General features: G+C 35.9%; 1 protein-coding gene across 1 annotated transcript in view; it reads left to right on the top strand.

Annotated features, from left to right (window-relative positions):
• Positions 1 to 601: 601 nt before the first annotated feature.
• LOC108247228 (E3 ubiquitin-protein ligase SMURF2) overlaps positions 602 to 14,535 on the top strand; it is a 42,504-nt gene continuing 28,570 nt past the window's right edge. Inside the window, exon 1 of the mRNA XM_017435191.3 lies at positions 602 to 1,006. Within this exon, the coding sequence (XP_017290680.1) occupies positions 955 to 1,006 (52 nt within the window). The 5' untranslated portion in view covers positions 602 to 954. The remainder of the gene's footprint in view (positions 1,007 to 14,535) is intronic.

Here is a 14,535-nt window from a genome sequence, read left to right as displayed (position 1 = left end):
TTCAATGAATAAAAAAGGGAAGTCTGTGAGAAACAGAAGAGGAGTTTGTCTATTTCACCACTAGGTGGTGCTATATTCATTCATTTCGCCCACATGTTGGTTTTGAGATGTAATATTTATAAGCCTTTTATAAAAAACTAATCCATTTTCAGTGTTTTAATTGTGTATTATTATTATTATTATATACTGTAAAATGTGTTTAAAGAAAACACAAACATAACTGTACTCATAAAGTAATTGTAAGATTTATTTTGCATTGTATGCACTATTTTGTAAGGGAAAAAAATCTTATTCTTGCAGAACATAAGAATGTGATTTTTTTTTTTAATGAAGAAATATTTTTATTTATTTTAATAATGAAAGTAGCTACAAAATACTGCTTAGTTTTAATGGTCATAAATTATAATAGTTTACAGTAATAATCATACATTTTTATAGCCATAATAAAGAAATGTAGAGTAAGTTTGTTGGGGTTTTTTTGTCTTGTGTTCACAACTTTTAAGTTTTTTGTTGTTTTTTTTTGCGAATTACATAGGGTTTTATTTTGAAACGACTCTACCGGATATGGGTCTGAGTAGCTCCGCCTTTATAGTCGCCACCAACTTCAGTTTTAGCAGCACAGGCGGAGTAGGCGCCTGTCCTGATGGAGGGCGAAGTGCTCACTTAATGTATACCAGTTTCTCGTGGCACAGCCAGCACTTGGGAATGTAGCTACATTCATTTTTAACATTATTTTTTTAATGAAAATGGGCTTATTTGGAGAGTGTACTTCCAGCGGTGCGATTATATCTTTATGCTGCGTGCGCAGTCAGCGTGATTTGCTATGGTGATACTACGAGCTAGCTTTTAGCCCCGAGGATTGTTTTGGGAGATACCTGTTTGAGAAACTCACACTTCGACACATGAATTAGACACCCTTTTGTCAGTTTTCATCAAGGTGGGATATAAAAGGGAATGTCGAACCAAGGAGTTAGGAGGAATGGCCCAGTGAAACTGCGGTTGACAGGTAAGCGAGTTTAAACCCCCTCTTTTCGCTGCTTAGTTACGCTAGCTCGTTAGCCTGCATGCTAACTGTTCTCAGTAATCCGCCTGCTTAGGATGAAAACTCGCACATTGTGGGATATATAAGTGATTAACCCGCATTCAGCTGTTCGAGTTTTGAAACACAGCTGCTTTGAATTTAACTGATTAACACAGAAAGGCAGTTATGAGCCTTTCCTGTTAGCAAACATTAGCTGTGGCTATAACATTGTTAGTCTATTAACGTTGCTACATACATAACATTATATCTATCTATCTATCTATCTTGATGTGGAATTCTTAGGATATAAATACAAGGTATTTCATTTTCAATGGCCTCCACTTTTCAAAATAATTATATGGCACCAAACCCATACCCACCTTGTGATAGTGTTAATTTTTATTTTATTTACATATTATAATTATGATTACAAGTCAGACGTATTTAGGTTTAACTTCGAAAAGTATTGTTGTTAGACACTGAGGAGCCAGATTTCCAAACTCACTCCTTATCTTGAGTTTTTGAACCTAACATTGTGGGTTTTTTTGTTATCTGAGTTTCGTGGTACGTCAGAGTTGTTCTTGTTAATATAATCTTTGTCAGTTTCTGATTGACTGAGTTGAATTTGATTCAGTTCTCTGTCCTCTTTGTGAAAACACAAGTAGATTATTACTGTAATGAAAAGGTGCTCAGAAATCTGCCCTTATGCGTTTGTTTCTTGTTTTCCCATACATAAAGGCATTGGTTTTAAATGAGCTGCAGACAGAATCTCAAGAATGTGAAACCTCTGTATGTTTCCGCTGTTCATAGACTCATTCAAAGTGTTATTAATGTAATTTAGAATAACCAGAAACTCTGCTCTTACAGTTCATCGATGAGTGAAGTGAGTTTCTGTAGTAATGTTGAAGGAAAACTATCTCCCTGTGTTGTTGGTTGATGTAACTCATTGAAAAAAAAATGTTTGGTCTTCTTTCCTGCTTGTTACTATATTTGTTTTCTAAGCACGAGCCTGTCTGTTAAACACAGACTTCCAGTTGAAATTCTGGTTATTTTATCCTCCAAGTTAATCTTTTTAGACTCGCTAGTGCCGGTTTGTTAGATACCAAACCTAAACCTTTCCTTTCATTTTCATTTTGTTGTAGGTCTTTTCATGAACACATTGTCAAAAGATGATCTATTTAAAAGCTTGTTCTTCAACTTTTTATTTTGCTACTTTGGCCACTTATTCATAAGACTCTACAGGTGATGCTGACTCAAACTGAAGCATGGTTTCTGGTTCTTTTGATAAACCATTAGGTCTCATTATGAGATTAAGCAGTTTCTTTTTAACTTTCCTTTGTTGAACCTACTCAGTATCTGAGTCACAGAGGAAGTTGAATTTTCATATTATTATTATTGAGGTCTTACATACTGGCAGAATTTAACCTTTTCTGAGTCCACATGTCTTTTTCATACAATTTTTACAGCTTATTCCTCATATTTATCAACTATAGCTGCTCTCTGATATTAACAACAACCTAGATTTTGTTGTGGCCTGGATCAATTTTGAGATTCTCAAATATGAATGAAGAGTCTGAATCAGTTTCCTCTTAAAATGTCACCTCCGAGCTACAATACACTTAGAGGAAGGAGTCTATCTGTGCTATCCATTTCCTCCATCAGACTCCAGTGAGCTGGGAATACACTGGAAGAATCATCCTGTGGTTTTCTGTTAGCATTCAGACAGGCAAGGAAACCCACTTATATATATATATATTTTTTTTTTAGTCTAATGCAACTAGTGTGCAAGTCCCTCACATTATTATATTTAAGAACTCTGGTAAAGATGTGGGTGTGGTGAAGGGGGAAAGCCAGGAAGTTGCTGATTAAGATAAAGGTCCTTAGTTTTAGCCACAAAATTACCAGTTGGACATTCTGTTGGAGATGCTGCCACTGTCTCAGCCTTCACTGTTGGATGTTAGGAAACACGCGCATGTGTCAGCTAGTTTGATTGAGTCAGTGCAGGTTTTGTGTTCTGGCAAAAGAAGATAAATGCACAGAGATGCACTTATACTGTGTACACAGTTTGTCTTCTACAGGATAAAAGCTCAGCATGCAGCGGTGAGCTAAACTGGGTTGTGTTGGCTTTGGATTTGATAAGGATGGATGTAACAAAAAATAGGCTTTATCAATGTTTTTTTTGTCTTTTTAAGTATTAGACAATGTGCTTGCTGAGGTGTTACAGAAATATGTGGCGTGATGTTGTCAAATATTATTCAAACTGTTCACAGCAGCTGCCTTTTCACTCCTAAAGAAACAACCAATTGAAGCAGAAATGTTTAGGGGTAAAACAGGGAGTGGGGTGAGTAGTTAAAAACAACAACATAAAAAAGCTTGGGGTTAAGTATAGAAGTTCTTCTAATGGTTGTAAAATATAAATTTTATTTAGGTTAAACAGTTATTGGTATATGAAAATGAAAAGTGCACCCCACCCCAAATAAAGAAATAAATAATGGTGTTGTATATCCTGATTTCTAAAGATTTGTGTTGACATTGGCTGTAGAAAACTTCACATCGGTCAACCTCAACATATGAATATTAGAGTGATGTTTGGTTGATCTTTTATTTTTCTGGATTATTTAAGAACACTGAAGTCTTATCCATATATCAGACAATAAGAAACACTGTTTGATGTAGATTTTTGAACAGATTACCAGTCCTAAACACTTTCATTAAATTTATTTCAGTTTACAGAATGTGTGCTTTAGTCTTTGTTATTTCTATTCTGTTTACCTGATTTCCCTCTTTCTGCAATCGGGAACTTTCTGTTTCACTTGGCTCTTTTTTATCTGAGTCTGAGGAAAGTTTGAGAGTGCATCCACACACCACTCTGTATGTTTACATTCTTGCTTTGTGGCCTCTGTGTCTTTCTGTGCTTCAACTCACCATTTTTTTTTCTCAATCAAGAGACAAGAGAGCTGTCCATTTGAGCAGCTTTTCACTCCCGCTGTCTTTCTTTCTTTACCTCAGTCATTACCATGTTCATTTTCTTTTCATACCTTCTTATTCCTCTCTTCTTTTCTGTTAAAGCCACCCCTTCTTTGTTGATTGCTCTAACAATCTCTCCTTTCATTTTAATTTTGTGTAAAGTCTAAAATACCAGAGGAGCTGGTCAAAATATTAGTTTTCTTTGCTAATTTACCTGTATTAGGTAAGAAATTCCACAAAGATTTTATTAGGTTTTCTGCAAGTGATTTCTACCATAACCTCATTGATGGTCTATTTCTTTTGAAAGCACAAAAAATCTGAAGCTGATTTATATCGTTTAGAAAAGGTTGGCCTAATGTTAAAACATGTTTAATTACGATTAATGTTTCTTTCTATTTTTTGCTCATGTAACTATGCAAGTTTTTTTTTTTTGAAAGCTTATAAATCTTGTATCTGGTCAAAGAACAGATTTGACCTTCTTGTAAGTAAATTAGTTTAGATTATTTTTATTTTGTTGCCACAGCTTTTTCTGCAGACCAGCACAAAGAAAAGTGCCAGCTGCTGTGCAGATTGGTTATTGTGTCCATCACATTTCTGTTAATTATTGGTGATTTCATTAGTTTCTAAACATATTAGGTCCAAAAGTTGCCTTTTGAGGAGTGTTTAGGTTAGTTAATCAGGACACCCCCTCAAACAATTCTACACAATACGATAATTTAAAACTTGTAACGTAACTGGTGCTGCTTTCTGTAAGCAGCACCTCTTCAGTAGGATCTCACTACTAATTGGCGAACAGCACTCAGTCTCAAGAATCTGTCGTGACATTCGCCGTAGTTCTTAAAGTTCTTGTGCGAGCCACAGTTTTGTCGCTTGAATTTTGAACACTTTCGAAAAGTTTTGCAAAAGATTTTTCTATCAAAATAGTCAGAAGTCATTACAGGTGTTTAGAACTGTTCTCTGTTGTCACTGGTGGTTTTAAATGCTAAATGTCCTGCACTTGTATAGCACTTTATCAGTCATTCATCCATTCACCCTGGGCGTGCTGACAGAAGTGAGGCTGCCATCACACCGGCACCACCTCTGACCACCACCAGTAGGCAAGGCAGGTAAAGTGTCTTGCCCAAGAACACAACAGCTGAGAGGCTGATGGAGTGTGGCCTTGAACCGGCAACCCTCCGGTTACAGGACAATCCCTTACCTGTAAACATTGCTGAATCTTTTACCATGGAGGCCAAAAAATAAAATTTGTTTATATTTTTTTCCTTTAATACAGAAGCAGTTTGGTATTTCTGCCAGCTGTACTGGTTATCCCATAAACATTTACCACCAACACAGTTAAAACTGATTAAAAATTAACACATTTCGTTGCATGTTGGTCAAAGTTAACTCGCTGACCCACAGGCGTCCCTGTTTATTGAGCAGCTCGCGTGTTGTTTCTCAGAATCAGATGTTTGCTTGAACCCAGTTTTTATAACGGCATGTGACCATCGAAAGGAGTGACTGTTCAGGATGAGAATCGTCTTAAATGTAAAAACACCATAAAAGCAAATTATATTGAATTGAGTTTAAGAAATATACTTGTCTGTGACAAAATTAGTTGGTTTAGTAATTAACTCTTGTGCCCAGTTATGCTAAAAATAAAACAATTAGTGCTGTATGTTGTCTACGTGCACAGCCCGTGCCCAGAACAGAAATGGTCTGCTGGTCTGTGTTTAACCGTGTTTTGCATGTTTGCTTGATTTTTGCCTCCAGCGTCTGAGGGGGTGGGGGGTCGTTTTTGTGTTTGTGGTCAGATTTTTAGAGTGCAGCGAGGAGGACTGTACCCAAACTTCCTCCTGCTCTGTTTAGTCTGTTTCACAGGCATACACTTCAGCTGACCACACACACATTAGGTTTCGGCGCGCTCGTTTAATGCTCACACGGCTCGTCATCATATGGAAATGTTTATAACCAGTTTAGAATGCAATTTTTTCCAGCTGTTTTATATCTGAATTTCATTTTTTTTTTTGGTCAATCTGGAAATACAGATAAAAAGCAACATTTTTGAGTAAATTGCAGACAGCCTCTTTCAGACATGCACTGGCTGCAGCGTGACGACAGCGTACGTTCTGGTGACAGATTGTAACAGAAACCTAACTAGGTTGGAGCTGGTAACGAACTATATATGAATCACAAAACCCTTTATGCACCAACAAGACTAGGTCAGTGGTCCATCGGAAATAACTGTCAGCTTGGCAGCAAGACGTTTTAAGAAATGCAGTAAATTATTAACATGCTTGTTTATTTCTTAGTTAGTATTTCATGCCAGTTTTTGACAACTATTAGCGAAGATATTCAGTACTCATTGAGTGGTCTGGTTTCATTTTTCGGGGAAATAATTACTATATAAATGCGCATTAATCATACGTTTTTTCTCATCTTTCTGGCAGCTAAGCTGAACAAATTGTTGATGGACCTGTCTTCTTGTTAGATGTGTGCACAAATTATCTATTAGCTGCAGCATTTTGTCTTTTTTTCAGTGTTTGAGACAAACCAGAAGAAACTTGGATTAAAAACATTTAGGAGACAGCTCAACTTGAAATCAAAATATTGTCCATTTATCAGTGCTTTTCTTTGTGGAGAATATGACCTGAAATGCAGAATTTCTTTATTGGATTGATGCTTAAATTATGTTGTTTTGTATCCTATCTGTTAGAAGGCTTATGTCATAAAACACTGCTCAACAAATTTGTTTATTTTTAAAATAATGTCTCTTAACATCTCATCCTAAACTGAGCTCTGGAGTTAAGGTAGTAACTTTTAATTGATTGAATACCACTTCTGGCTTTGTGTCCATACATGTTAAGATGTTTCTAAACAACAAAAAAATGATCAAATAGAAAAGCTGTTCTTAGTTTGCATTTATCTTTGTTTTTAAAATCTTTTTTTCTAGAAAGGCTGTAGGCCTCTGTCTGAAGTCGAGAGCATCCTCATGATAAAAATTTAGCAGAAAAAATTTGTAGGCACATGTAGACTAATGTCCTCTGCTGTCCTCATATTTATTGCTTCTGTACTTTTAAGACAGCCTTTTCTTCTGTTGTTAGGCTAAGCCCTCCGTTTAGGCTGCTTTTCAAATTACTTTTGAACTTGGTGGCATCATTGTACTCCTTAGCGGGGAAATGGAAAGACTGAACACCTCTGACTCGAGAGGAGGTGAGCTTCAATATGCAGAATACATTAAACTTTCCAAGAGCTTCAAGAAGATTCTTTTGCAAATCATGGAAGAGAAACATCAGCCTTTTTTTTTTTTAATGTCAACAGCATAATACTTTTGACAGTCACTAAGAACCTATTTTAGAACATGCAAAAGACAGATTATTGATCTGCTAACACATTTCAACTATGTTGTTTGAACTGAAAATACCAAGCCCAATCTAAATTAGACAGTTGTATGTTGGTTTTATAAATGTATTATTTTGTGCAAAAAGAAATCTGCTATCATGTACACCCCCTATAAAATATGTTGACACCAATATAAAACTTGATGCAATGTGATTTTTCTCCACTTATTAAAGTTAGTTTACTTAATGGTAGAGTCAGTGCCATTTACCGATATCATGCTGTTGTTCCTTATTCACTGTTGGACTTTCATCATTTCTTGTAATTGCTTGATAACGTCCTGGAAAAAGATAGTAATACCAAAAAACCTGCTAAGTCACAGTGATAAAGTCATTCGCATTAAAACAGAAGTGGGAGAAAAGCTTAAAGGTTGAAAGTATTTGTTCAAAATATACCTGTAATCTAAAACTTCATAACTGTGACAGATCTAATTGTGACTTTTTATGATTACATCAACCCTAACTCATGTAAAAACTGAGAAACATTCCCAAGAGCACCATCAAACTCTGTTTTCAGTCCAGAACCACAGATCAGTTAATTGTAAAGCAAACTGTAGTAATAGTATAAAGTAAAAGTATCCAATTCATGCTTCTTGTGTAATGGATTATTTAACTGTTTGAATCATTTAACTCTCTGTAACTTCTAAATTGACTCTCTGAATCCTGAATTTTTCTCTTCGATCTTTTTTACGCTTTCGTCTTTTAACAGGATGTCCCTCATTTCTCTGTCATTTCTGTCTTCCTTCCTCTCCCTCACTTAACCCCGGATCTCGTCCAGACAGCTGTCAGACGTCTCTGCCGGTGTGGCTCCAGTTTGGTGTTTTTGTTTTTTCTTTTTCTTTTTTCTTTATCTGTTTTCAGCTCGTGTGTATGTCAGCTCAGTGATATGTGTGTGCCCGCGCACACACACACACTTTCGCACACTTCCTGTACCAATCCATCACCACACTTCTGTACTTTATACTTGTTTTAAATCTGTTTTGGAACTTGAAGGGACTTTTATTGCCAGCGATCCTCAGCGAAGTAATAAATTCACAATTAGAATCACTAAAAAGCATCAGAAACTTTGCATAAAAATAGTAGTTTTGATTATGGTTTTACTTTTATTTTGATTTATGTAATAGTGCTCAAGTATACCATTTCAAACTAGATCAACAAAGATTATGTTACTAAATGGAAAAAAATACATTTTCTTGTGTTTTATTGCAGTATTCAGCATTTACAGATGTTTTCATTGTAACTGAAGGAGGAAGGAAGGTTAGACTTTATGGATTATACATTCCTCCCCCTCACTGTCATTGCTACTGTTTCTGAGGTTAGACTGCCCACCTTCTTGTATCTGGTAGACCACTCAGCAAGTCTAGTGTATGAAGACAAATGGACATACTCACATTTACTGCCTTTTGTGTGGCATTAATTTCTGTGTCTGTGTTGTTTTTTAACTGGGGTTTGAGAAACTGTAATGGTCGTATCTTACTGCGACTGTTGGGAGGCTAGTTGGTGGGGGGTGGGGGAATCCCCCCCCAAATTTCTGGGAAACTGTGAGGAAAATATGTGAGTTTTCAGCGACAATCTCACTGAGTCTTTGTCACAAGCGACCAATGAGCCCTGAGGCTACATTTTGAGCAGCCATTTTTCAAAAATCACAGCCTGTATTCTTGGCCATGCACATTATTTTGTCGTCATCTTCCCACGTTGTAACCACCTCAGCTTGCTTTGTTAGTTCACTTTGGAAATGAATATGAGCAGATTTGGATCAGTTTGTCAGTAATTAATTATCATCAGTGCAGTGTTGTTTTAGGCTTGGCCTTAGATGTTTTTCCTGTCACAGTTAGAGGTCTGTGCAGGTGTCAAAATACAACTCTAGTGATCTGGAGACGATTTAGAGAAGCCAGCGGCAAAATTCAGATGGGTTGCAGACGCCCATGGCGACTTTGACTATTTTGAGAGAAAATCTTTATCACAAATTGTTTTTAACATGTTCAAAACTCAAGCAACCAGGCTGCGTGCCTCTGCAGCTCACGTGAGGAATTTGAGAACCCTGGGAAAGTTGCAAGACATGAGACTCCCTCATGGATGCCTTTCACCAACTACTTGGAGCCCATTGAGATACCACCTTTAGAGGAAGTGAAAGCTGCATTGGGATACATTCTGGTGAAGATGAAAACATTTAACTCACACCAATAACAAACAATAAATTGTAAAATACGAACAACTCAAAGTAAAGACGTGTGGCAGGGTAGTATAAGTGTGCATGATGGCACCAGTCCTGCTGTTTGCAGATGTGCAGTTATCACATTGTAGGACATCAGTTATGATTGATTGTAATCTGGTGTAGGGGGGAAACGGATAATACAAATATATAATTTAGGAAGTACTGTATGCGACTATACCAAAAATATTTTTAGAGAATACTCGATAGATATATAAGTCTAAAATACAAAAAGAAAAACCAAAAACGTAAAAACAAAATTGCCTATAGAGGTTGATGAATGTATTTATCCATTTCCAAGTATGACACGATTCATAACATCACCTAAAATAAATGCCATGCTCCACATTAAGAATGTAGCGCCTCCTATTAGAAGCTCACTAGTTGGGTTATTGTAGTTCATTGTAGTTGCTGCTTTTGCAAAGATGCATTTGTTTCACCACCCTTCTCTAATAGAGAACCAAACATCTTGGACTTTCCCCAATTCCTCCAGGCTCTGTTAGATATTTGTGTACACAGAAATGAAGGGAAAAAAAAACAGAATCCCCCATGCAACCGCTCCTTCATGTCATTCACATTCAAGAGTGACAGGAAGCCTTTGAAGAACTGTAGGATCTCTGTGGTTCTCAGCGGTTATTTCACCTCCATCTTCACAGCTGCTTGTCTCTCACCAGTTTGTCTCGCACATCAATCTACCGCCTATTAGGTCTTTTTTTTTTTTTCTTTTTTCCAATGCCTCAGTCTTCTGTCAACGAAATGTTATTGCAGCATAAATGGAAATAGAGGTAGACTTTACTGTATGCTGGCATATTTAAGACTAGCTGTTTTCATGCACACAGCACACAATGCCTAAAATACTAACCCACATGCATCCTTTTGTGGATCCTAGTAGTGTCAAAATCTAAAATGTTAAGGTTAAAATGAGTTAAATTCTTAAAGCAGAAAAGCTGAACATTTGATTTGCTTTTGGTAGGTAAAAATGAAACATTTCAAGTCAAATATTTAAAGATTCCTCCTATTTTCCTGAATGAATTTGACCTAAAAACAGTGTGTCCTATGTGTTTGTATGACAAAACTTTAACCAACTTTTCACATCGTCCTCTTTATTTGCCAACCTTGCAAGTTCTGTTTAACTTTATTTTTCATCAGTATCAATGTCATTCTCTTTGGCTTAATTATATATATATATATATAATCCTTGTCTTACTCTTTTGTTAATCATCTTTTCTAGCACTTTATTGCCTGCTTTCACAGATTTGTGACTTCTCATAGATGTCTCTCGTCGTAAATTCCTGCCTCCAGACAAACATTTGGTCTTTATCTTCTCCCCGCTTTTCTCTGCAGCATCTATGTCAACTCTATTTTTGTTCCTACGTTGGAGCGAGCAGGGGAGATTCTCCTCTACGCTGAATGACATTATCGGCATCCCCTCGTTCGCTCTACTTGAGAACGAAAGAGGGAGGTTGTGAAATTGAGTAATCGCTTGGCAGAGCGAACATAATAACGACCAGTCTCTCCTCTGTTCTGCAGATGTTAATGCCCTAATTGTCACCACTTCTTTATTTTTGTTGTGACACACGCTTGCCACAGAACCATCAACTTGGCCATGTCCACGTTTGACACGTTTCCCAACACAACTAAATTCTGTGTGTTGTGGTGATGAAGCAAGCTGCCAGAGAGATGCGAGGAGGGAAAGAGGAAGTCTTTTGTTTGGCTGATGAGCAATCCTGTGAATGAGACAGCATTAAGGCTGCGCAAGAGTCATAACAGAGGTTACCTTTGGGAAGTTTTTCACCTCCTTTAAATATAAATGGCTGTCACTTCTTGTAAGACTCAGGGCAATGTCATTTTAAGGCAAGTTTTTGAAAGTTTTCGGATAATATGGAGAGAAATCACCTTTTATTAATATCAAATTATAAATACATAATTTCATACTATTAAATCAAATGTGTACTAAAGGTGTATTATCTAAATTTAAACAGTTTTGAGGCACAGAGATAAAGAAATACACCACTACAAGACTTGGATAGGGGTGGGAGATAAAATCTGTTTTTAGATGCATCACATTGCAGACGTGGATGAGTCTGAACCAATTTTTTTTTTTAATGTCAAAAGTTGGTTTTGCTCATGTTGTTCTGTGCTGCCACTTTAAGAGTCAGCAGAGTAGTTGTTACACAGTCCTAATTGTCCAGATCTACTGTAGAAACATTTTACAATAAACCAGTATTTTAGGGGTTTTGTTCTCATTTTTTGAATGAACCATGAGAAATATGTCTAAATAATTGAAACAACATGAGTTTCTTCTGGAATAACTTTAAATCATTTGACTTGTGTGTAAATAAACACGATGCCAATTCTGTTAGCTTTTCAGTTGCATTAGCATTTATGCTAATTGTTGGCCAGCACCCTGTCATTAATAGTTTTTTTTTCTTTTTTTACATTTTATTGTGAGCTATTTATTGTACAGGAAAATGTATGAATCAGTGTTTATTTCGGAGTAATCCAATTTAAGTTTCAAGATAATCAAAATGCATCAATAATAATTTTGTAGCCCTTTAAATCCTCATCAAATCTTGAGGTTCTTAAATTTGAACCTGGGACATACCTTTTTTTAATTTAATTTTATTTCTTTGATGTAATGTGTTGTTTTTAAACTAAATATTTACTTAAAAAAATAACCTTTTGCTCATTAAATAATGGTCAAATAGGGTGAAACATTATTTTAGCAGCCCAACTCTTTGTTCAGAAACTTTGTTCAAAGACAAATTAAAGTCGAGCTCTAGGTCACTTGCTTACTGGTTTCATTAATTTGGAACCTAAATTTTAGTAATTTTCCTCTATGTATGGCTTTTTAAAATTATGTTTATCACTTTGATCATGTTTTGCAACAATATTTGGTCTCTAAAACTGCCTTTTAGTTTTACTTAAACTACCTATGTGTGTAGCTTTTCAGTCTCAAAGTTCATTGTAAGATTAAATATTTGAAATGATGCAACTAGAACTTTTTTCTTCTTCTTCTTGAATCTCTAGAACCGTAAGATGTCTCTTTAAGCGCCTGGATATTGCTTCAAACTTGTGGACAAGCATGCAGTTTCTAGGTCATTGTATGCCTTAAGGGAGGACTTGTCCATAGACGAAGGATGACTAGATTGTTAGACAGCCACTCTGTGTTTCGACCTTCCTTATTTAGAATTTGACTTGATATAATGCATTAAGTTAAAACTTAAATAATAACCGAACTTGGTGTCACATCGTGAGCTGTTAAAACCCACTGAGATCTTTAAAAGCCTTTTTTAGTTTAGTTTAGTGTTTGAAAGCGGTCTCCTAAAAGAACTATTATAATTTATCCATCAAAGTTCATAATATAAAATAGAAATCATTTAAAGTCACCATTGACTTTCACAGTAAAATATTTGCTTCTATCTTAAAAAGTAAATATTAAGTGTCTTTAAAATTTAACTAAATGCAAAATGGATCCGATCTAAATAAGTTATGATGTTTCAGAGGATGATGGCTTTTATTTTTCATAATCTGCTGAGGTTATTTTTTATATTATATTTTATTAAGTGATCAAATCTTTCTGTAAAGAGTAGAGTTTCTACAGGGAACATTCTTACATTTTTTTCTTTGAGCTGAGTCCATTTCTTGCCAAGCCGATCCATGTTGTAATATTTAGTAACTAATGGGGTATCCAAGATGGTCATCCATCCCACAATCGTTTCCCTTAAAAGCTGCGTTCGATACAAAGCAACAAATGCAAATGGCACATTGTGAAGTCTCCCTCGAGCAAACAAATGGGAATCCCCAAGAGCCATTTTAGCTTGGGTCTGTTTACGACCTTTCACCTTTTGACCAGAACTAATGCTGAACTTACGCTAGACCCTTTAATTCAGACAGATGGAGACATAACAAAGCCCAACCCCTTCAAACTGACTCTCTTTGTTATTTAAAAACATGCTGTGCATATTTTGTAATAAATACAAATGGATTTCCGTTGCTCCTGAGTACACGGCAGGGTTCTTATTACGTTATCGTTTTCAGTTTTTCTTCAGCATGACAAAGTCTGATTATTATTTTTTATCATTTAGATACAAACACATTTTTACCTCCCACTGTGTCTTGGCACAAAAATAAATAAATAAAATCACAGGAATTGATTATTTATCAAATTTTTAAGGATTGTGGTTGGGATGTGTAATGAATGGTTATAAACTCAAAATTTGTAATTTTAGTAGTTATATATTTAAGTCACCAGGATGCCTTAATGGTTAAAGGGCATTTTAAAAAGTGAAACCTAATAAATGGATCATTTCCTCTTTTTTGTTCTTTTTCTGTACACTTCTACTGTGAGTGTTAGAGCCAAGTATATGTCTGAATTACAATTTAGACATGTGCATAAATGTATTGTCTTTACTTTGTAGCAATATTTTTTGTTGTTCTTCTGACTTCAGATAGTCTGGAAACAGTTTTTAATCACTTTATCAGAATCAGTGTTTTTGTGGAGTCATCCTAATTTTTAGAAGTGGGATAGTTGTCATTTGCTACATAGCTTACTTATTTGTCGTATGCTGCAGGTAATTCATGTTTATTGTTTCTCGTCTTGCTGTTGAAGTGGGAGTTTATGGTGGAAATGATGACCCAAAGACCGTACAAAAGGAAAGGACAGCTTCACCTCGGGGCTTTCTGGTTCTTAGTTGACCCATCTTTCCGTGTTAGAATCTGAATGAGTTTGGTTTTCTGCCAGCTCTGGGTCACCATGGCCTGCCTGCTCACGTGGCAGCTATTTAAAAAAAGCCACTGCTGCATTTCTATAGGCCAGCAATATGAGGCCACTCCGCAAAACCTTAAACAATACTATCCACTTATAAAGGCATGTTAAGATCGGTGAATTTTCCTAGGTTTTCAGGGATAAGAAGTCTAATAATATTGATTTGTTCTTTGAAAAGCTTATTTTTCAA

This window comes from Kryptolebias marmoratus, linkage group LG3 (genome assembly GCF_001649575.2).
Source record: "Kryptolebias marmoratus isolate JLee-2015 linkage group LG3, ASM164957v2, whole genome shotgun sequence".
Lineage (NCBI taxonomy): Eukaryota > Metazoa > Chordata > Actinopteri > Cyprinodontiformes > Rivulidae > Kryptolebias > Kryptolebias marmoratus.
The sequence above is the reverse complement of the archived record's forward strand: the minus strand, read 5'-3'. Positions and strand labels throughout refer to the sequence as shown.